General features: G+C 50.7%; 1 protein-coding gene across 3 annotated transcripts in view; it reads left to right on the top strand.

Annotated features, from left to right (window-relative positions):
- Positions 1-24,506, top strand: part of cax1 (cation/H+ exchanger protein 1) — a 94,075-nt gene that overhangs the window by 44,803 nt on the left and 24,766 nt on the right. For all 3 annotated transcript variants that reach the window (XM_072471151.1, XM_072471150.1, XM_072471149.1), the window contains 2 exons: positions 900-1,002; positions 2,082-2,223. In XM_072471151.1, the coding sequence (XP_072327252.1) occupies positions 900-1,002; positions 2,082-2,223 (245 nt within the window). The remainder of the gene's footprint in view (positions 1-899; positions 1,003-2,081; positions 2,224-24,506) is intronic.

Raw genomic sequence — 24,506 nt, 5'->3', positions numbered from 1 at the left:
TACATTGGCCTTGTGCTGGGTAAATATATCAGAATGATACCTGGACAAGGGTGCAATTATACAAAGTAGGGTCATGTTCCCCTCTACGTGCAAGGTGCAGGGGTGATTTGATTTGTTAATAAGGGGAACAGATCGGGTATATGGTCAAAGTATTTCCTATGGTGTGGAAGCCTTGAATTGGAAAGGAGTGGGTGCGTGCCTAAAAAATTAGAAACAAATCCAGCTAGAAGTGATCAAGGGTGGCACAGATTTGAAATACTCTTCTGCAAATTAGATTGATAGATCTGAGGATTGTAGGGCAATGGTAGGCATATGGAATTTGGTCACAGATCAGACATGACCTCATTAATGACTAACTGTATGGTTTACTGCTGTCCCGAGGTTGGTCATCTGTTACCAGCTTTGTAATGGTGGTTTTCTCACTAGCTATTGGCTAGTATGTTACCAGGCTGCCTATTTAATCTGTTGTGGGACTGAATAACCATTGACAGTGAGCCAATTTTATGCCTTTATTTAGCCCTGCTGGAGATACCTAAGGTTTTCCTTGACCCTGACAGTGGGGCCTTTATTGATGCTATTAGTGAAATTTCCATGGCTCTCTGCTTGCATGAATCCATCCAATGGTTCTATTGGAAATGGGACATGACGCCCTTTCCATTCCCATGGCAGAGCAGCAAGGATGTGCAATTTGAGGAATGGCTGCCCCATGATCATAAGCTCTCATTCTGACCGGTTCTCGAATTGAATTGTGTATAGTTATAGCAGAGTGCCTGGAAACGTTACTGTTGCATTTGCCCATATAGCAAGGGTTGCATGTGTTTCATTAAACTTTGGGATGCCTAAATGTCAGAATCTGTAGGAACAAATTTCACTACTTTCTGTTTCGCTTCCTACCTCAGACTGAAGTTCCACTGGATGGGGAAGTGGTCCTCTGCTGTTATCATGCTATGAATTTCTACTATTACAAATATACTGTGGTTGGCATAAATGTATTTGCTGTGAGTATCCTTTGCTTCGGTGCAGACAATTTAACTGATTGGGGTGGTGGGCAGGACAGTTGTGTCATTGCCTATTTTACACTTGATTATTCATTTTTAGGCTGTTGCTTACTTACTGACACTTTTCACCCTCTTGTATTATCCTGTTCCTAGATGTCTCCCCACTGAGGTTTAAGTGCCTTGTGACCCAGTTGTAAAATGGGAAGAGCTGTGCAAGTTCCTTACCTTCAGCAAGTATGTCCCTGATTACAAACTTCAATTAGCAGTACAATATACAGGAAAGCACTGTCTTCTGTACTTAACATTCAAAGATACATAGTCTCTACAGCAGTGGAAATTGGCTTACATTAACACTGAGCCAAGAGCATAATTTAAAAAAAAAAAATTCCAAGGAAGGAGAAATTTAGCATGGCCAAACCACAACCCTGCACATCTTTGGGTTGTCGGGGTAAGACCCACGCAGAACTCCCATGTGGACAGTGACCCGGGGCTGGGATCAAACCCGGATCCTCGGTGCCATGAGGCAGCAGTGCTAACCACTGCTGCCCAAATGCATAAACTTTAAGAGAAAACACCTTGCACATCATACAGGTAAATGTACTTCCATCTATATTTGCCTAACTACCATTTTGATCAAGGAGGCAAAGCAGTTAGTTTTATTTTAGCAAGAAATGCCAAAACAAAGTTAATTCATATAGTATGAGATCACCTGCCCAATGACTAATCCAAAGAACAATCTGTACAATTAACCAACTCTACATCTTATCTCCCAATCAAAAGCAAACAGTGAACAGCCAGCCACTGTACAACCCTCTCCCTCCCACCCCAACTTCAACTGGACTCACTTCGGACAATGTTTTTAATCTTCATTCTCCAGCATGATGGAAATCTTGGGCTGGACAGGCATGTTTTGGAGTCTTTCACCCCATGACTGGTTGAGGAGACCAAATTTGAGGTAGGGGGTGAAGGAGGGTGTGGTCAATGTTCATGGGACAAATGCAGAATCCTTATGACCAATTTGTGTTCATTGCTGACTTGTGTTTTCTATTCCATGGGAGTTATTTCTTTTAACTGAGTCTTCAGATCTGCTGCCTCTAGTAATAGTTGCTCTAGTGCTGGGTTACGGTGATGCAGATAATCGCTATGCCAGCTCACTTGTGAAATTCACACTGTCTGTCGTGGCCATAGTTCCTCTGTCGCATTACATTGGGATGGCAATTGCTAGGTAAGTGAAGTTTTCCATACAATAAATCGGTCATTTGGTCCAACTGATCTATTCTGATGTTATATTCCACAGGAGTCTCCTCCCATCCTACTTCATCTAACCCTGTCAGAATATTTTCTCCCTCATGGACTTGATCTAACTTCCCCTTTTGAATGCATCATTTGCCATTTTGCTCCAACTGCTAGAAATTAGAACAGCACGGTGCAGGCCCTTCAGCCCACGATGTTGTGCTGACCATTTATCCTAATCTAAGATCAACCTAACCTACACCCCTTCAATTTACTGCTGTCAATGTGCCTGCCTAAGATTCACTTAAATGTCCCTAATGACTCTGACTCCACCACCTCTGCTGGCAGTGCATTCCACACACACACCACTCTGTGTAAAGAATCTACCTCTGACCTCTCCCCTATCTTGACAGCCATTTCCACCCTGGGGAAAAGTCTCTGGCTATCCACTCTATCCATGCCTCTCATCACCTTGTACACCTCGATCAAATCACCTCTCTGCCTTCCTCGCTCCAGTGAGAAAAGCCCTAGCTCCCTCAACCTTTCTTCATAAGACATGCCCTCCAGTCCAGGCAGCATCCTGGTAAATCTCCTCTGTACCCTCCAAAGCATCCACATCCTTCCAATAATGAGGCAACCAGAACTGGACACAATATTCCAAGTGTGGTCTAACTAGTGGAACTTGTGATAGCAAGTTCCACATTCTACATTTTCTTTTTTTAAAAATATGTTTTATTGAAATTTTTTTCCCAAACAATTTTTCCCCTCTTACAAAGCAAACGCAACAATAACAATACAGAAATTTTTAACAATACACAAGTAACAAAACCCCTTTATCTTTGACCTAAACTAAACTTAAACCCCCCCCCCTCCCCCTGGGTTGCTGCTGGTCATCTGTCTTCCCTCTAACGTTCCCCTAGGTAGTCGAGAAATGGCTGCCACCGCCTGGTGAACCTTTGAGCCGATCCTCTCAGGGCAAACTTTATCTGCTCCAGTTTAATGAACCCCGCCATATCATTTACCCAGGCCTCCAGTCCGGGGGGGTTTCGCCTCCTTCCACATGAGTAGGATCCTGCGCCGGGCTACTAGGACGCAAAGGCCACAACGTCGGCCTCTTTCGCCTCCTGCACTCCCGGCTCTTCCGCAACTCCAAATAGAGCTAACCCCCCAGCCTGGTTTGACCCGGGCCTTCACCACCCGCGAAATCACTCCCGTCACTCCCTTCCAATACCCTTCCAGTGCCGGGCACGCCCAAAACATATGTGCGTGGTTTGCCGGGCTCCCACCACACCTCCCACGTTTGTCCTCCACTCCAAAGAACCTGCTCAATCTTGCTCCCGTTATGTGTGCTCTATGTAGCACCTTAAATTGAATCGGGCTAAGCCTGGCGCATGAGGAAGAGGAATTTACCCTGCTTAGGGCATCAGCCCACATACCCTCCTCTATCTCCTCCCCTAGTTCTTCTTCCCACTTTCCTTTTAGTTCGCCCACCGACTCCTCCCCCTCTTCCCTCATCTCTCGGTAAATCTCTGACACCTTGCCCTCTCCGACCCACACCCCTGAAAGCACCCTGTCCTGTATCCCCTGTGTCGGGAGCAACGGAAATTCCCTCGCCTGTTGTCTAGTAAACGCCCTCACCTGCATATATCTCAAGAAATTTCCCCGGGGCAACTTATACTTTTCCTCCAATGCTCCCAAGCTCGCAAAAGTCCCATCTATAAATAAATCTCCCACCCTCCTAATTCCCAACTGGTACCAGCTCTGAAATCCTCCATCCATTCTTCCTGGGGCGAACCTATGGTTGTTCCTGATTGGGGACCCCACCAGGGCTCCCTGCACCCCTCTCTGTCGCCTCCACTGTCCCCAGATATTCAATGTTGCCGCCACCACCGGGTTCGTGGTAAACTTTTTAGGTGAGATCGGTAGCGGCGCCGTCACCAGTGCCTCTAAACTCGTCCCTTTACAGGACTTTCTCTCCAGTCTTTTCCACGCCGCTCCCTCACCCTCCATCATCCATTTACGTATCATTGCCACATTGGCGGCCCAATAGTAATCGCCCAAGTTCGGTAGTGCCAATCCTCCTCAGTCCCTACTACGCTGAAGGAACCCCCCTCCTTACTCTCGGAACTTTCCCTGCCCACACGAAGCTCGTGATGCTCCTGTCTATTTTATTAAAAAAGGTCTTTGTGATTAGTATAGGGAGACATTGAAATACAAATAAGAACCTCGGGAGGACCATCATCTTAATTGCTTGCACCCTGCCCGCCAGCGATAGAGGCTGCATGTCCCACCTCTTGAAGTCCTCCTCCATTTGTTCCACCAACCGTGTCAGATTAAGTCTGTGCAAGGTTCCCCAGCTCCTAGCGATCTGAATCCCCAGGTATCGGAAGTTTCTTTCCACTTTCCTTAGAGGCAAGCCTTCTATCTCTCTACTCTGGTCCCCTGGATGTATCACAAATAATTCACTCTTCCCCATGTTTAGCCTATACCCCGAGAAATCCCCGAACCCCCTCAAAATTCGCATAACCTCTATCATCCCCCCGCTGGGTCGACACTTATAACAATAGGTGTTCCGCGTATAACGAGACTCGGTGTTCTTCTCCCCCTCTAATCACCCCTCTCCATTTCCTGGAGTCTCTCAACGCCATGGCCAGAGGTTCAATTGCCAACGCGAACAACAATGGAGACAGCGGGCATCCCTGTCTTGTTCCCCTATATAGTCGGAAATACTCCGATCTATGTCGACCTGTAACTACGCTTGCTGTTGGAGCCCCATAAAGAAGTCTAACCCAGCTAATAAACCCGTTCCCAAACCCAAACCTCCTTAACACTTCCCATAAATACTCCCACTCCACCCTATCAAATGCCTTCTCTGCATCCATTGCCGTCACTATCTCTGCCTCCCCCTCCACTGGGGGGCATCATCATCACCCCTAATAGTCGTCGCACGTTAACATTCAGTTGTCTCCCTTTTACGAACCCTGTCTGGTCTTCGTGCACCACCCCCGGGACACAGTCCTCTATCCTCGATGCCAGTACCTTTGCCAACAATTTGGCGTCCACGTTCAATAATGAAATGGGTCTATAGGACCTGCACTGCAATGGATCTTTATCCCTCTTCAAAATTAACGATATCGTCGTCTCCGACATCGTCGGGGGTAGAGTCCCCCCCTTTCCTGGCCTCATTGAACGTCCTCACCATCAACGGGGCCAACAAGTCCACATATTTTCTGTAATACTCCACCGGGAACCCGTCTGGTCCTGGGGCCTTGCTTGCATGCTTCCCAGTCCCTTAATAACCTCGTCCACCCCAATCGGTGCCCCCAGGCCTACCACCCCCCGCTCCTCCACTTTTGGGAACCTCAATTGGTCCAGGAACTGCCGCATCCCCTCCTCTCCCTCTGGGGGTTGAGACCTATACAGTTCCTCCATAGAAGGTCTTGAACACCTCATTTATCTTTCCTGCCCTTCGCACCGTGTCTCCCCTTTCGTCTCTAATTCCTCCTATCTCCCTCGCTGCTGCCCTCTTTCGCAATTGATGAGCCAACAGGCGACTAGCCTTTTCCCCATATTCATACCTCCTCCCCTGTGCCCTCCTCCACAGTACCTCCGCCTTTCTGGTGGTCAGAAGGTCAAATTCCGTCTGGAGTCGTCTCCTCTCCCTGTACAATTCCTCCTCCGGGGTCTCTGCTAATTCCCTATCCACCCTTAAAATCTCCCCCAGTAATCTTTCCCTTTCCTTGGCCTCTGTTTTCCTTTTGTGGGCCCCACTGGAGATCAGCTCTCCTCTGACCACCGCTTTTAGTGCTTCCCATACCACTCCCACAGGGACCTCGCCGTCGTCATTGACCTCCAGGTATCTCTCAATACACCCCCGCACTCTTGCACACACTCCCTCATCCGCCATCAGTCCCACATCTAATCGCCAGAGTGTTCTCTGCTCCCTGTCCTCTCCTACTTCCAGGTCCACCCAATGTGGGGCATGATCCGAAACCGCTATGGCTGAGTACTCGGCTTCTTCCACCCTAGAGATCAACGACCTTCCCAAAACAAAAAAATCTATCCGGGAGTACATTTTATGGACATGGGAGAAGAAGGAAAACTCCCTAGCCCTAGGTCTAAGAAATCGCCATGGATCCACTCCCCCCATTTGGTCCATAAACCCCTTAAGTACCTTGGCCGCTGCCGGCCTTCTTCCGGTCCTTGAGCTGGATCTATCTAGCCCCGGGTCCAGCACCATATTAAAGTCCCCTCCTAAAATAAAGTTTCCTACCTCCAGGTCCGGTATACGCAACAGCATCCGTCTCATAAATCCCGCATCGTCCCAGTTTGGGGCATACACATTAACCAACACGACCTCCATTCCCTCCAGCCTGCCACTCACCATTACATATCTACCTCCGCTATCTGCTACGATGTTCTTTGCTTCAAATGCTACCCGTTTCCCCACCAAAATGGCCACCCCTCTATTCTTTGCGTCCAGTCCTGAGTGGAACACCTGTCCCACCCATCCTTTCCTTAGCCTAACTTGGTCCGCCACCTTTAGGTGTGTCTCTTGGAGCACAACCACGTCTGCCCTTAGTCCTTTCAAATGTGCGAGCACTCGGGCCCTTTTTATCGGTCCGTTCAGGCCTCTCTCGTTCCACGTGATCAGCCTCACATTCTACATTTTCAAGGTAACTTCTGAGTACCATCATCGATCATGTACTGGGATTGGTTACCAGGCACCTTTTTTGAAAATGAACCTCCTCCATGGCTGAGCCAACTGGACGTCTGGTAACCTGGGTCTTTCAATTGAGCTCCTCCAGCGAAGGTGCTGCCATGGATTTCTAAAGTTGTTCACAACTAGCATACCCACTTCTGATGACTGCCCAGTTAACCCTGAAAGGATTGAATATTGGATGCGGGCCAGTTTGAGCTTGGTTGTGATACCCTCTGGGATTAATGGTTGCCTGTACCCATGGGCCAGGGTGGTGGTGATATCAGGGGGTGTGCAAATTCAAGATTTCATGCAAATCAAAATTGGCAATCTCTGCTAACTTTCACTTTTTGAACTTTCTCACTACTTGGTTTTTACGCACTCAAAACCATCCAGCTGATACTGCAAACTTGCAACCACTACACCTGTCACCACCACCTGCCAAATACCATTGCAACTTTCCCAAGTTGGGTCCAAATATCCTATCAAGCCCCAGAACCATTGGAAATTCCTGTCCCAGATGTCACCTATCTAGGGCACCCCTGCCCTCTGGCAGCCTGCAGTACTATCAGAATGATCATAAAAATGAAGCAATGCCCTACACCAGCTGTGTTGCATCTGGAAGAATAGGACTTTGAGCTTCATTTTAAAGGTGATTATTGGACTGTTTTCCTTTTTAATGGTCCTTGCCTCAAGTCTTCAGCCTGACCTTCTGCATCAACAATGCCATTCTCCCCACCATCCTCTAACTCCCTTGACCACAGGAATATCAAATTAAAGGTGTTCAGTGCCTTCAGCCTCCTAATTTTTCTCAAGTTCATTAATGCCTTCCTGTAGCTTGAATAGTTCTCTGAATCACCTAATTTGGATCTACAAATTATTGAAACTCGTGCTGAATTTTAAAAATCCAGGCTGTTTTGTAAATTGCAAACAACAGTGGTCCCAACACCAATTCCTGTGAAACAGCACTCTCCACCATCCAAGTAACTACTGTTAACCCTACTCCACCCCACAGCGCAAAGATGTGCCACACTAAATTGCTTCTTAAATGGGGGAAAAAAAAATAACTGGGAGCCCCTTAATTGAATAAAAAATAATTGGGTACTCTTATTTTAAGTTTATAAAAAAAAAACTCTACTCTAGTTCTGTTTTAAAGCCAACTTGCAATGCATTCTGCTATTTGTTCCCTGAATCTCGATGTTCTGGCCTTCATAAAGTGTCTACTAAACAATACTTTATCAAAGGCCTTTGGAAAGATAAATATTGTCTACTGCATTATACTCGCCTAACCTTTGATACTACTTCAAGAGGATTAATTTGAGCATTTGTTGCCCTTTCTATCCTGATATTTATATTTTCAGTTTCTAGATTACTTGTCACGTGCTTTATTTTAAGAGTGCCATTAACTTTCTTTACCACTGGCATTAAGCTAATTAGTTCCCTGGCTTGTTATATTGGCTCTCCATCAGTTCTCTTTTTTTTTTCCCCCTAGTGACTTTTTAAATAATCTCTTCATCCGGACCAGGGATTTTACCTTTTGTTCAATTATTTTATCCTCACTACCTGTTTCTCCAATTTTATTCAATGTCTCACTCCTTTTTTGATCTCCTTGTTATGTCTGATATGTTAAGTGCTGAGGCACATATTTCTGCTACTTTGCGTACTCTTCTTGCACCTACAACCTTTTTCTAATTGAATGTATTTTTAAAAAATTTATAAGAGTATGCAAATGTTTTTTCCCCATTAAGGGTAGTGTGGCCATTCCACTTACCCTGCACATCATTGGGTTGTGGGGTGAGACCCACGCAGACATGGAGAATGTCCGTGTGGAGTTTGCACAGTGACCCGAGTCCTCGGTGCCGTGAGGCAGCAGTGCTAACTACTGTGCCACAGTGTGGCCCTTTCTAATTGAATGTAGAATGTTATACTTATGTTCCTTTATATCGTTTCATAAGAGTAGGAACAGCAATAGCTCACTCTTGCTCACCATCTAATACACCTTTGAATAAATTCAATCCCCTAGCCTCCACTGCCATTTGAAGCGCAAATTTCCAAAGATTGATGACCCTCAGAAGAAATTCTAGAACATCCAGTCATGAATGGTGGTGGACAATTAAACAACTGAGGAGGAGGATCCACAAATATCCCATCCTCTATGATGAGGGAACTCAGCACATTAGTGCCAAAGATCAGGCTGAAGCATTCACTACAATCTTCAGCCAGAGGTCCCGAGTGGATGATCCATCTTTCTCTTCTGGATGTCCCCACCATCAGAGGTGCCAGTCTTCATCCAATTTGATTCACTCCACATCATATAAAGAAACAGCTGAAGGCACTGAATACTGCAAAGGCTATGGGCCTTGACAATATTCTGGCAATAGTACTGAAGACGGCTCCAGAACGTGTTTGCCAAGCTGTTCCAGTACAGCTGCAACACTGGTGTCTATCTAGCAATGTGGAAAATTGCCCAAATGTGTCCTGTCCACAAAAAGCAGGGTAAATCCAACCCAGCCAATTTTTTTTTTTTTTTTGATGAAAGCAAATTACTGCAGATACTGGAATCTGAAACAAACAGGAAATTCCACCTACCCTGCACATCATTGGGTTGTGGGGGTGAGACCCAAGCAGACATGGAGCAGGTCTAATGGCAATCTCAGCAGGTCTGTGGAGAGAGCAGGGAGCAGTCTGGATAACTTTGTCAAAGCTTTGATGGAGTCATCCAGACTGAAAACATGAGCTTCCTTCTCCACAGATTCTGTCAGACCTGTGGTGATTGTCCAGCCAATTTCCTCATCAGTCTACTCTGTTCAGTGAAGTGTGATGGAAAGGGGTATCAAGTAGCACTTGCTACAGAGATGAGCTGAATGCCAGAAGTGAGGCGAGAATGGCTGCCTTTGACATCAAGGCAGCATTTGACAGTGTGGCATCAAGGAACCCTAGCAAAACTGAGAATCCAGGTGAACTCTTGCTGGTTGGAGTCATGCCTAGCACAAAGGAAGATGGTGGTACTTGTTGGAGGTCAATCATCTCAGTTGCAGGAGTTCCTCCGGGTAGTGTCCCAGACCTAATCATCATCAGCTGCTTCATCAATGACCTCCCATCCATCAGGGTCAAATGGGGATGTTTGATGACAATTGCATGATGTTCAGCACTATTTGTGCTGATGACTCTGGTACTGTCCAAATGCAGCAAGGCTTGGGTTGACCAGTGGTAAATAACTGACAATGACCATTTCCAAGAATCTAATCAAATGGCATTACCATTGCTAAATCCCTCACTATCAACATCCCTAGGGTTACCATTGACCAGAAACTGAGCTGGACCAACCATTTAAATACATGTGGCTACGAGAGCAGGTCAGAAGCTAGAAATCCTGCAGCAAGTAACTCGTCCTCTGACTCCACAATGCCTGTTCACCATTTACAAGGCACAAGTCAGGAGTTTGATTAAATACTTTTCCTTTGTGTGGATGACTGTAGCTCCGGACACTGAGCTTGACCCCATCCAAGCTGCCTGCTTGATTGGTAACCCTTCCATAAACATTTTCTCCTTCCACCACTGACTGACAGTGGCAGTAGTATGTACCACCTGCAAGATGGACTGCAGGAACTTTGCAAAGCTCCTTTAGAAAGCACCTTTATAACCCAGTACTATCTAGAAGGATAAAGGGCAGCAGACATATGGGAACATCTCCACCTGGAAGCTCCTCCAAGGCACTCACCATCCTGAGTTGGAAGTATATTGCCATTCCTTCACTAATGCTGGGTTCTGAACAGCACTGGGTGTGCCTACACCACATGGCCTGCAGCTCCCCATCACCTTGAGGATGGGCAATAAATGCTGACCTAGCCAGCAAAGCCCACATCCTTAAATTAGTTTAAAGAAAGTGGCCTCAATTTTACCTTTCAATCTTCTTGACTCCAATGTGTTAGCCCAACTTGCTCAAATGTTCCTCAAGATGAGCCCTACATCTCCAGAGTAAACCTAGCGAACCGTTTCTCATTAAGGGGACCAAAACTGTAATTGGTGATCTTTGGGTGGTTTCATAGAATCTCTACAGTACAAAAGGAGGCCATTTGACTCATTGAGTCTGCACTGGCCGTCTGAAAGAGCACCCTTGCTAGGGTCAGGCCCCCACCCTATCCCAGTCAACCCACTTAACCTTTTGGACACCAGTGGCAATCCTCTTAACCTGCACATCTTTTGTACTGTGGGAGGAAACCCACGCAGACTTGGGGAAAATGTGCAAACTCCACAGACAGTCACCCGAGGCCAGAATTGAACCTGGGAGGAACCTGGGTGCTGTAAGGCAGCAGTGCTAACCACTTCCCCATTCTGTCCCAAGTGTGATATGTTTCTCTTGGACTCTTATGAATTATGTATATTTCCCACTGCTTTTCTATTGTGATAAAATTTCTAACTGGTCTTTAATCTTGCATCTTGATCTTTTCAAATTAAAAGTGGATATAACTCGATCACTATTGACAAAGAAACAAAAAAAGGGTTTGGAGGTGCCACCTATGGCAACAGTGGGTTCTCCACCTCCCACTGCTGTCCTTTTTATTTAAATAAAAAAAAAAAAAAATAGTAGTTATGATCAGAAATTATTGTTTTTGATAGTCCCGAAGATTGTAAAAGCAGGTGCTGTTCCTTGAATTTTCATACGGTTGAGGCTATGCGGAGCTAAGTCGCACATTCAGCTGCTCCCGCAAAAAACTGACTTTTGGGCTCTTTTCAGGGCCCCAACGGCATTTTTTCGACGTTTCCCGCGGTGGGAAGGAGAGTACAATAGTTCCCCGACAGTATATGACTTTTACTAGGAGTTGGGCGACTGTAAAAGTGGTGGTGGACCCGAAGGTGCGAGGGAAGAACAACAAAATGGCGGCAGGCGGGGACGAGGCAGCGTGGATGTAGGAGCAACAGGAGGCTATCCAGCGCTGCTTCAGGGAGATTAAAGTGGACCTGCTTGAGCCGATGAAAGCTTCTATCGATAAGCTGCTGGAGAATCAGATGGCCCAGGGGGTGGCGATCCGCGAGGCCTGACAAAAGATCTCCGACATCGAGGATGAGATCGTAGGCCTGGCGGTAAAGGTGGAGGCGCACGAGGCGCTCCACAAGAAATGGCAGGAGCGGTTCGAGGAGATGGAGAATCGGTCGAGGCGGAAGAATTTGCGGATTCTGGGCCTCCCGGGGGGGCCGGACGTGGGGGCCTATGTGGTCACCATGTTGAACTCGCTGATGGGAGCGGGGTCCTTCCCGGGGCCCCTGGAGCTGGAAGGGGCCCATAGAGTGCTGGCGAGGAGGCCCAAGGCTAACGAGCCTCCACGTGCTGTGCTGGTGCGGTTTCATCGGTTCGCTGATCGGGAGTGTGCGCTCAGGTGGGCCAAGAAGGAGAGTAGCATCAGGTGGGAGAATGCGGAGGTTCGAATATACCAGGACTGGAGTGTGGAGGTGGTGAAGAGGAGGGCCGGGTACAATTGAGCGAAGGTGGTACTGCACAGGAATGGGGTGAAGTTTGGCATGTTGCAGCCGGTGCGACTGTGGGTCACCTACAAGGACCGGCACCGTTATTGAGTCTCCGCAGGAGGCGTGGGCCTTTGTTCAGGCCGAGATGTTGGACACAGATTGAGGGTCGGGATGGGCGTTTGGGGATTGCGGTTGATATGCTACTTTTTGAGGGGGGGGGTCCTTTGCTCTGGGTTTTTTTCTTTCTGGTTCAGTGAGGGTGGTTAGGGCGGGTTGGGCACTGCTTTGGTTGGGTTGGTGAGGGGGGGTAAGCAAATGGAACAGGGGAGGATGGCCGGCAGGGAGATGGGGCCTCGCGGGGGAGGGGGAGGCCCGAGTCTGGAGTGAGGGGACTGGGCCCGTGAAAGGAGCTGCGTCAGAGGTGGCGGGGCCGGGTAGGTGCAAAGCGTGGCTTTTTCCCGTGCTGAAGACTGGAGGGATGGGGCGGGGAAGCGAGGGTTGTTTCCCGCACGTTGGGGGGGGGGGGGGGGAGAAAGAGAGAGAGAGAGAGAGAGAAGGGGGGGGGGGGAGGGGAAAGAGAGAGAGAGAAAGAGAGGGGAGGAGAGAGAGAGCCTGCGGATGGGGAATGGAAGAGTGTGTCACGCAATGGGAGGAGTCGTAGGAGAGGCGGGAGTGGTCAGGGTCAGCAGGAGTCAGCTGACTTGTGGAAGTGCAATGGGGGAGTAAAGCAGCTAGGATGGGTCCTAGCCGGAGTGGGTGGGTGGGAGGGAATAGAGTTGTTGCTGCTATGGTCCAGGGGGAGCTGGAGCGAATGGGGGGGGTTCGAGACGGGGGTCTGCCGCCGTGGGGTGCGGGAGCGTGGCTGGCTGAGGAGCGGTTATGGCTAGTCGGCGGGGGAGAGGGTGGCGGGTAGCCCCCTGATCCGGCTGATAACCTGGAATGTAAGGGGACTGAATGGGCAGGTCAAGCGGGCCCGCATGTTCGCGCACCTGAAGGCGGATGTGGTGATGCTCCAGGAGACAGACCTGATGGTGGCAGACCAGGTAAGATTGAGGAAAGGGTGGGTAGGTCAGGTGTTCCATTCGGGGCTGGATGCCAAAAATAGAGGGGGGCGATTTTGGTGGGAAAGAAGGTGTCATTCGAGGCGTCTAGCATTGTGACAGGCAATGGCGGTAGGTACGTAATGGTAAGTGGTAAGCTGCAGGGAGAGGGTGGTACTGGTCAATGTGTATGCCCCGAACTGGGACGATGCGGGTTTTATGCGGTGCATGTTGGGTCGGATCCCAGACTTGTAAGTGGTGGGCCTAATAATGGGGGGAGACTTTAACACGGTGTTGGATCCGGCACTGGATCGTTCCAGGTCTAGGACGGATAGGAAGCCGGCGGCGGCTAAAGTGCTGATGGGGTTTATGGACCAGATGGGAGGGGTGGACCCTTGGAGATTTGCAAGGCCGGGGAATTTTCATTCTTCTCATGTCCGTAAGGCTTATTCCCGGATCGACTTTTTTATTTTGAGCAGGACGATGATCGCGAGAGTAGAGGATACAGAGTACTCGGCGATAGCCATTTCGGATCACTCCCCGCATTGGGTGGATTTAGAGCTGGGGAGGGGAGGGACCAGCGCCCGTTGTGGCGCTTTAAGGTGGGGCTGTTGGCGGACGAGGAGGTGAGTGAGCGGGTCCGAGGAAGCATAGAGAGGTACCTGGAGGCCAATGATAACGGGGAGGTCCGAGTGGGGATGGTATGGGAGGCGCTGAAGGTGGTGGTTGGGGGAGAGCTGATCTCCAGTAGGGCCCACCAGGAGAGGAGGGAGAGGCTGGTGGGGGAGATGGTGAGGGTAGACTGGAGGTTTGCGGAGGTGCCCAAGGAAGGACTGTTGAGGAAGAGGTGAAGGCTCCAGGCCGAATTCGACCTGGTGACCACCAGGAAGGCGGAGGCGCAGTGGAAGAAGGCCCAGGGGGCTATTTACGAGTATGGGGAAAAGGCAAGCCGGATGCTGGCGCATCTGTTTCGGAAGCAGGACGCAGCTAGGGAGATCGGGGGAGTTAAGGCCAGGGGAGGAGGGAGTGTGGTGCGGAGTGGGGTTGGCATCAATGGGGTCTTCAGGGACTTATGAGGAATTGTATCGGTCCGAGCCCCCACTGGAAGAGGGAGGAATGGGCCGCTTTCTATACCAATTGAGGTTTCCGAACGTGGCGGAGGGACTGGTGGTGGGATTGGGGACCCCGATTGGGATGGAGGAGCTGACCAAAGGGATAGGGAGTGATGCACAATCGATTACTCGTGAGACAAGGAGGCATACTTATCGGCTTTAATCAGCTAGAACTGTACCCAGCAGCTCCAATACAGAAAGTGAGGGCTGCTGGGACGGCATGGGTTCTTATATCCTGCCTCTCGGGGCGGAGCTACGTACGTTGACCAATGGTAGACTCCTAGGTCTGGCCAATGGGCATCAACCTCTCCGGTACTGCAATACCTGGTATTACCACATTCGCCCCCTGTTTAAAAAAGAACCCAGCAGGGTGATGGCCAGTGTCACTGTCGCCTTTTGCATGTTGGACCAGGTATTGCAGGTACCATGATGTCGAGGGTAACCGAGAAAGTTTTTATTGTTTTATGGTGCAGCAATCAGACGATCGGGTGGCCTGGTTGTCCTTCTGGGGTGTCTGGGCTTCGGCGGTGATCCTGGTGTAGGCTCCGGTGGTTGTGGCTCCGGGAACGGGAACGTGGTGTCTTCCTCCCTGGCAGCTTTGTCACCCCTCGGCTGCGCTGTTGGGACGAAAAGTGGGCAGGGAGAGGGGTGCCTGAAGGGGGCGTCGGTGCCTGTTCGGCGCTGAGTAGGGGCGGCGGCAGTACTGACCCTCCAGTCAGGTGCTGCGGGGAGGGTGGGAGCAATGGTGGGGTGCGCGTGGAGGTCCGGCGGGTGCCAGGTCCTGAAGGGAGACAGTGTCTTGGCGGCCGTCAGGGAACGCTACGTAGGCGTACTGGGGGTTGGCATGCAGCAGGTGGACCCTCTCGACCAACGGGTCCGTCTTGTGCGCCCTCGCATGTTTCCGCATCAGGACGGGTCCGGGTGTCGCTAGCCAGTTTGGGAGTGAGGTCCCGGAGGAGGACATCCTGGGGAAGACGAGGAGACGTTCGTGAGGTGTCTGGTTTGTGGTAATACAGAGCAGCGACCGAATGGAGTGAAGGGCCACTGGGATGACTTCTTGCCAGCGGGAGACTGGGAGATTCCTGGACCGAAGGGCCAGCAGGACGGTCTTCCAGACCGTTCCGTTCTCCATCTCTACCTGCCCGTTTCCCCGGGGGTTGTAACTGGTCGTCCTGCTGGAGGTGATGCCTTTGCTGAGCAGGAATTGATGCAGTTCGTCGCTCATGAAGGAGGACCCCCTATCACTCTATGTACGTGGGGAAATCGAACAGTGTAAAGATACCCTGGAGGGCCTTGATGACGGTGGTTGTGGTCATGTCTGGGCAGGGGATGGCGAATGGGAACCGGGAGTACTCGTCCATCACGTTCAGGAAGTACGTGTTGCGGTCGGTGGAGGGGAGGGGGCCTTTGAAATCCATGGGGCCTTTGAAATCCATGCTGAGGCGTTCAAAAGGACGGGAAGCCTTTATCAGATGCGCTCTCTGGCCGGTAGAAGTGCGGTTTGCACTCCGCGCAGATTTGGCAGTCCCTGGTGACTGACCTGACCTCTTCGATGGAGTAGGGCAGGTTGCGGGTCTTAACGAAATGAAAGAAACTAGTGACCCCACGGGTGGCAGAGGTCCTCGTGGAGGGATCGGAGGCGGTCCACTTGTGCTGTGGCACAAGTGCCACGGGACAGGGCATCAGGAGGCTCGTTTAGCTTCCCCGGACGGTACAAGATCTCGTAATTGAAGGTGGAGAGTTATATCCTCCACCGCAAGATCTTGTCGTTCTTAATCTTGCCCCGCTGTGCATTGTCGAACAGGAACGCCACCGACCGTTGGTCCGTGAGGAGAGTGAATCTCCTGCCGGCCAGGTAATGCCTCCAGTGCCGCACAGCTTCTACTATGGCCTGGGCCTCCTTTTTGACCGAGGAGTGGCGAATTTCGGAAGCATGGAGAGTGCGGGAGAAAGCCACGGGCCTGCCCGCTTGGTTGAGGGTGGCCGCCAGAGCTACGTCGGACGCGTCGCTATCGACCTGGAAGGGGAGGGACTCGTCGATGGCGTGCATCGTGGCTTTTACGATGTCCGCTTTGATGCGGCAGAAGGCCTGGCGGGCCTCCGTCGACAGGGGGAAGGTTGCGAACTGGATCAGGGGTCGAGCCTTGTCTGCGTAATTAGGGACCCATTGTGCATAATAGCTAATGAAGCCGAGGCAGCGCTTTAGGGCCTTGGGGCAGTGAGGGAGGGGGAACTCCATGAGTGGGCGCAAGCGTTCAGGGTCGGGGCCTATGACTCCATTTCACACTTTGTAGCCTAGGATGGCTAGACGGTCGGTGCTAAACACTCATTTCTCCTTATTGTAGGTCAGATTAAGGAGGTGCGCAGTCTGGAGAAATTTTCGGAGATTGGTGTCGTCCTGCTGGTCATGGCCGCAGCTGGTGATGTTATCAAGATACGGGAACGTTGCGCGTAAACTGTACCAGTCAACCATTCGGTCCATCTCGCGCTGTAAGACCGAGACCCTGTTCGTGACACCGAAGGGAACCCTTAAAAAGTGATAGAGCCGCCCATCTCCTTCGAAGGCAGTGTACTGGTGGTCCCCAAGACGGAGGGGCAGCTGGTGGTAGGCAGACTTGAGATCCACCGTGGAGAAGACCTTGTATTGTGCAATCCTGTTTACCAGATCGGCTATACGGGGGAGAGGGTACGCGTCCAGCTGTGTAAACCGGTTGATGATCTGGCTATAGTCGATGACCATCCTATGTTTCTCCCCGGTCTTTACCACCACTACTTGTGCCCTCCAGGGGCTGTTGCTTGCTTCGATGATGCCTTTCGACCTCGGACCTGATGAAGGTCCGGTCTTGGGCACTGTACCGTCTGCTCCTGGTGGCGACGGGTTTGCAATCTGGGGTGAGGTTTGCAAACAGGGAAGGCGGTTCGACCTTCAGGGTCGCGCGGCCGCAGACAGTAAGGGGGGGGAATAGGGCCGCTGAATTTAAAGGTTAGGCTTTTCAGATGGCACTGGAAATCCAGCCCAAGGAGAGTGGCTGCGCAGAGGTGTGGCAGAACGTACAGGCGGAAATTGCGGAATTCCCTGCCTTGGACAGTGAGGCTCACTAGGCAGAACCCCTTTATCTCCACTGTGAGTGACCCGGAGGCCAGGGAGATCCGTTGGTTTACGGGATGGGTGACAAGGGAACAGCGCCTTACCGTGTCTGGGTGGACTAAGCTTTCCGTGCTCCCGGAGTCTATCAGGCACAATGTCACGTGGCCGTTGATAGCGATCGTTGTGGTGGCTTTCGCTCGTGTCCGGGGCTGGCTCTGGTCCAGGGTCATGGAGGCCAACTGCAGCAAGGGGGGAGTTCCGGTCAGGCAGCGTGGAGTTGGCAGCGCTGGGGGCTTGAGGCCCATCCAAGATGGCGTCAGCCACCGGTCGCACATGGCGTCGACGAGGGACAAAATGGCAGCGCCCATCCACCCAGCGTGGTGGCCGGGGGGCAAAATGGCCGCACCCGTGGGTCGCACGTTGCCTGTGGGTAGGAGGGCGACGGTGGGCCTTGGACGGCCGGGACCTGGAACAAAGGCTGGTGATAGTTGCTGGCAACTGCTGCCACGGCGCGGGCCTAGCAGACCGTGACATAGTGGCCTTTCTTGCTGCACCCTCTGCAGGTGACGGTGCGGGCCGGGCAGCGTGCGCGGATGATTCGCCTGGCCACAGAAGAAGCAGCGTTGGCCGGCGGTGAAAATGGGCCGTCTAGCGGCGCATGCCTGCGGGGTTAGCAGGAAAGTCTGGGGGCCTGACGCAACGGGGTGCTACGCAGACCAGGGGGGTGCCATGCGCCCGGGAGCAAAAGCCAGTGCGTTCTTGTATGCAACGTCCATGGACCCTGCCAGGGCCCGTGCCTCAGTGAGGCCCAGCGTGTCCATTTCAAGGAGCCTTCCGCGGATGTCGGGAGAAGACATACCTGCCACGAAAGTGTCCCGAATTAAAAGTTCCATGTGCTGATTCCCCGTGACTGGCGGGCAGCCGCAGTTCTGGCCCAGTCCTAGTAGGGCCCGATAGAGGTCCTCTAGTGTTTCGTCAGGGCTCTGCCTTCTAGTTGCCAACAGGTGACTGGCGTAGACCTGGTTCAGGGGACGGATGTAATGTCCTTCCAGCAGCGTGATAGCTGCAGCATAATTCTCCGCCTCCTCGATCAGAGTGTAGATTGCAGGGCTGACTCTGGAGCGTAGAAGGTGCATTTCTGCCTTTCCGTGGGGGTGTCGGCGGCTGTGTCGATGAAGCTCTCAAAACACGCCAGCCAGTGCTTAAAAATACCAGCTGAGTTGTCTGCATGGGGACTGAGCTGAAGGCACTCCGGCTTGATGCGGAGGTCCATCCTTTCAGAAGTAATAGCTGATTAAATTGATGCACAATCAATTACTCGTGAGACGAGGAGAGTCATACTAATCGGCTTTAATCAGCTAGAACTGTACCCAGCAGCTCCAATACAGAAAGTGAGGGCTGCTGGGACGGCAAGGGTTCTTGTACCCCACCTCTCAGGGCGGAGCTACGTACGTTGGCCAATGGTAGACTCCTAGGTCTGGCCAATGGGCATCCACCTCGTACTGCAATACCTGGTATTACCACCGGGAGCATGCAGGCAGGGAAGGCACTGGGGCCGGACGGTTTCCCGGTCGAATTCTATAAAAAAAATATATGGACCTGTTGGGCCCGTTGCTAGTTAGGACCTTCAATGAGGCAAGGGAGGGGGGAGGGCTTTGCCCCCGACGATGTCCCGGGCACTGATCTCCTTGTTCCTGAAGCGGGACCAGGATCCCCTGCAGTGTGGGTCTTACAGGCCGATTTCGTTGCTAAACGTAGATGCCAAGGTGCTGGCGAAGGTCTTGGCCACGAGGATTGAGGATTGTGTGCCGCAGGTCATTCACGAAGACCATACTGGGTTCGTGAAGGGGAGTCAGTTGAACGCGAATGTGTGGAGGCTTCTGAACGTTATCATGCCAGCAAGGAAGGGGGAGGCGGAGATAGTGGTGGCGATGGACGCTGAGAAAGCCTTTGATAGGGTAGAGTGGGGGTACCTGTGGGAGGTGCTGAAGAGCTTTGGGTTTGTCAGGTGGGTTAGGCTGTTGTACGAGGTCCCGATGGCAAGTGTGGCCACGAACAGGAGGTCTGAGTACTTTTGGTTGCATCGAGGGACGAGGCAGGGGTGTCCCCCCTGCTATTGGCTCTGGCGATTGAACCCCTGGCTATGGCATTGAGGGAGTCGAGGAACGGGAGGGGGTTGGTGCGGGGTGGGGAGGAGCATAGGGTGTCGCTCTATGCGGATGACTTGCTGCTATATGTGGCGGACCCGGTGGGGGGAATGCCGGAGATAATGAGGATTCTCAGGGATTTCGGGGATTTCTCTGGGTACAAGCTCAATATGGGGAAGAGCGAGCTGTTTGTGGTTCACCCAGGGGACCAGGCTTGGCGAGCTCCCACTAAAAGGGTGGAGAGGAGCTTCAGGTATTTGGGGGGTCCAGGTGGCCGGGAGCTGGGGGGCCCTGCATAGGCTTAATTTCACAAGGCTGGTGGAGCAAATGGAGGAGGAGTTCAAGAGGTGGGACGCGTTGCCGCTGTCCTTGGCGGGTAGGGTACAGTCAGTCAAAATGACGGTGCTCCCAAGGTTTTTGTTCCTGTTCCAGTGCCTCCCCATGTTTATCCCGAAGGCCTTTTTTAGGCGGGTCAACAAGAGTATAATGGGGTTTGTGTAGGCGCGAGGGAGGGTGAGAAGGGTGTTCCTGGAGCGGAGTAGAGATATGGGGGTGCTGACGCTGCCCAACCTCTTGTGGGTACTACTGGGCTGCCAATGCGTCGATGGTGCGCAAGTGGGTGATGGAGGGGGAGGGGTCTGCACGGAAGAGGCTGGAGACGGCGTCTTGTGTGGGTACGAGTCTGGGGGCGCTGGCAACGGCGTCGCTGCCATTCCCTCCAGGAGGTATACCACGAGCCCGGTGGTGGCGGCTGCCCTCAAAATCTGGGGACAGTGGAGGCGGCGGGGGGGAGGGAGGGAAAGAGGAGAAGGGGGAAGAGTGGGGAAGATCTCGGAAACTTACCAGGTGATGATGGAGGAGGAGGAGGAGGAGGCCTCGGTGGTGGAGGTGAAAGGTAAGTGGGAGGAGGATTTGGGAGAGGAGATCGAGGAAGGGACGTGGGCAGATGCCCGAGGGAGGGTGAACTCTTCCTCATAGTGTGCGATGCTCAGCCTCATACAGTTTAAGGTGCTGCACAGGGTACACATAACCGGGACAAGGATGAGCCGGTTCTTTGAGGGCGAGGACGGGTGTGTTAGGTGCTTGGTGTCCAGCAAATCACACCCATATGTTCTGGGCATGCCCAGCGCTGGAGGAATTTTGAAGGGGTGTAGCGAGGACGGTGTCGAGGGTGGTAGGTTCCAGGGTCAAGCCGGGCTGGGGCCTTACAATATTTGGGGTGGCAGAGGAGCCGGGAGTGCAGGAGGCGAAAGAGGCCGGAATTCTGGCCTTTGCGTCCCTGGTAGACCTGCGGAGGATTTGTTTATATTTGTTGTGCTAAGTCGGGGTGTTAATGTTAATTTATTATTTATGTACAGGGGGGTATGGAGGGTTGCTTTTTTGGACTGTTTTGTACTTAACCCTGTTGGGTTCCTTATTCATTTTGTTATTTATATTTTATGAAAACCTTAATAAAAATTATTTATAAAAAAAAAAAAAAAAAGAATTTTCATACGCTTCGTTTGGAACCATGTAGGAGGGAGGTAGGAGTTCCAATGAGTGGAGTACTGCACTCGTTGAAAGCACTGTTAGGCATTTGTTCATGACCGCCTCGTTCTTCAGATAAACAGATATGGCTCCTTCCTCCTGGTGCTGCCAGTCAGCCTTGTTTCCTCTGGAGAATGTTCTCCACCAACATGTCAATTTTTTTCCCTCCAGTGTGTATTCTTTCCAATCCAAACAACCCCCTCTTCTTTTTTTTTTTAATTTTCTCTCCTTCCCGAAGAATAAATGTACAAAAGTGGTTTTCGAAATATCCTGGAGGATATAACAGGTTTTCTTTTGACTCCGGGACATTGCCTGCAGTTTGGTTTTATTGGGGGAGTGGGGGGAGGTGGTGCATGCTTCCGAGTTGGTTCAAAGATAACTTGCCCTTGGTTTGTTTCTGTTCCGTCATGTGGCCTAAATGGTTTCCTTTTTGCGTTTAAAATTCTCATCTGTTTGCAAAACTGATGAGTTTGTGTTTTAAGCAGCATCTGCGGATAGAATTCTTTTTGTGTGCTGACCTGTTTCAGGGGCTCCAAACTTTTTTTCCTTCTCCCTCCTGTTGCTGTATTTATCAAACAAAAATCCATAGATCCCTGTAACACTTTATATTTTAAAAAAAAAAGTATACAGTTGAACTTTAATGCAATGGGTGTCACAGTCGCTAGTGCAGAAAGAGGCCATTCGGCCCAAGCCTCCACTGGCTCTATAATGCTACTTCCCTGCTGCCTTGCCATAACCCTGCACATCGTTCCTACAGTGACTCCCTGTTTATGCTGCCCAGACTCCCTCATGATTCTGAATCTCTTATAAAGTCTTTCCGCAACCTTTTTTCTCTTGCCTATCTGAATAATGCTGTGAATTTCTTAGTGTTCTGTCCAATGCAATGCAGTGCCTTCATCTTTTATATCCATGTGACCTCTTGATGTACTCCAGTCTTATTCCACTTCTTCTGCGGGAGAGGGAAGGAGGAAAGAACACCAGACAGTTCAGCCTTTCCTGGTCGGAACCTCCGTGCTTTCTGTATCCTTGTAAACTGGAGACAAGAACAGTTCGCAACAGGTGTCTGTCTGGATGAGAGCTGGATCCATTTCCTTTTGGGATCCTGAACTCGGCCTGCACCTTGTCCCCTTTTTTGGGGGGGGGGGATCTTGCTGGCGATTTGTGTTGAGACCAGATTCAACTTGTCTCCTCGCCAGCAGTTCCATAATGGAGTGGCAGGCTTTCTTTTTGGGAAATTATTGCAGTTTTTTTGAGTAATGAAGTGTTTTGTAAGATCCAGGATTACTGGCTTTTTTAAAAAAAAAAAAAAAAAAAATTTTAAAATCCGTAGGCTGGTTAGGCTCAAATGCTCGCATCGAGCCTGCTCTACCATTCCAGTGAGGTAGCGGCTAATCTGATTTGTCCATAACTCCACTTGCCTGCCCCCCTTGACTCCCTTGTCAATCAAAAATCTGTAACTCCATCTGAATATATATTCAGTAACCCAGGCCCCCCTTCCCCGAGAGTTATAAAGATTAACAACCCTTAGAAGAAATTATTGCTGCTCCTCTGTCTTAAACATGCCGCCTCTTATTTTTACACTGCCCCCTAGTTCTAGATTCTCCAAAGGAAAACATCCTCTCCGCATCTACCCTGTCAAGCCCTCTTAGAATCTCTGATCTTCCAATGAGATCACCTATGTCGAGTATAGCCTGCATCTTTCCTCCCAAGACAACCACTTCATCCCAGGAATTGGTCAAGTGAACCTTCTCTGAACTACTGCTTCTCCTATAATTCTAAACCCCCCCCCCTCAATTTAAGGTGACCAAAACTGAACACAATACCCCAGGTGTGATCTTGCCAATCTGTCCAGTTGTAGCAAGACTTTGGTACTCCATTCCCCTTGTAGTAAAGGCCAAAATTTCACTGACCTTCCTAATTGCTTGTTGTACCTGCTTGTTATCTTTGTGATTGATGTACACGGACACCCAATACCTCTACTGCGGCATTCTGTAGTCTCTCTTCAATTGAATAATATTCTGCTTATCCATTCTTCCTACTTAAGGTGGGCCACCTTGCATTTTCTCACATTATACTCTATCTGCTTTTTTGTTTTGCCCACACACTCCTCTATAATCCCGTTGTGAACTCTTATCTGTATTGCAGCCATGTCCCTTCATCTTTATTTTTTTTAAAAAAAATAATTTTTATTAAGGTTTTCATAATATATCAATAACAAAATGAAAAAGGAACCCAACCGGGTTAAGTACAAAACAGTCCAAAAAAGCAACCCTCTATACCCCCCTGCCCCCTATAAATAAATAATAAATTAACATTAACACCCTGACTTAGCACAACAAATGTATACCCCCCCCCCCCCCCAAAGTGTAAATAACAAAAACAAAAATAAAGTGAACCCCCCCCCCCCCCCCCACCCCCCGACCGAGCTGCTGCTACCATTGACCAATGTCTACCGTTCTGCCAGGAAGTCTAAGAACGGTTGCCACTGCCTAAAGAACCCTTGTACCGACTCCCTCGAGGCGAATTTCACCCTCTCTAACTTAATAAACCCCGCCATATTGTTGATCCAGGATTTCACGCTTGGGGGCGTCGCATCCTTCCACTGAAGAATCCTCCGCCAGGCTACCAGGGATGCAAAGGCCAGAATACTGGCCTCTTTCGCCTCCTGCACTCCCGGCTCCTCTGCCACCCCACATTTTGCGAGCCCCCAGCCCTGCTTGACCCTGGAACCTACCACCCTTGACACCGTCCTCGCTACACCCCTCAAATTCCTCCAGCGCTGGGCATGCCCAGAACATGTGGGTGTGATTCGCTGGACTCTCCAAACACCTAACACACCTGTCCTCGCCCCCAAAGAACGGGCTCATCCTTGTCCCGGTCTTGTGTGCCCTGTGCAGCACCTTAAACTGTATGAGGCTGAGCCTCGCGCACGATGAGCAAGAGTTCACCCTCCCTCGGGCATCTGCCCACGTCCCTTCCTCGATCTCCTCTCCCAACTCCTCCTCCCACTTTTCTTCACCACCGAGGCCACCTCCTCCTGCATCACCTGGTAAGTTTCCGAGATCTTTCCCACCCACCCCCTGAGAGCACCCTGTCCTGTACTGTGCGTGGCAGCAGCCATGGCAATTCCACCACCTGCCGCTTGGCAAATGCCCTTACCTGTAAGTACCTGAAGGTGTTCCCCGGAGCCCATACT

Source organism: Scyliorhinus torazame, chromosome 13, assembly GCF_047496885.1.
Source record: "Scyliorhinus torazame isolate Kashiwa2021f chromosome 13, sScyTor2.1, whole genome shotgun sequence".
Lineage (NCBI taxonomy): Eukaryota > Metazoa > Chordata > Chondrichthyes > Carcharhiniformes > Scyliorhinidae > Scyliorhinus > Scyliorhinus torazame.
The sequence above is the reverse complement of the archived record's forward strand: the minus strand, read 5'-3'. Positions and strand labels throughout refer to the sequence as shown.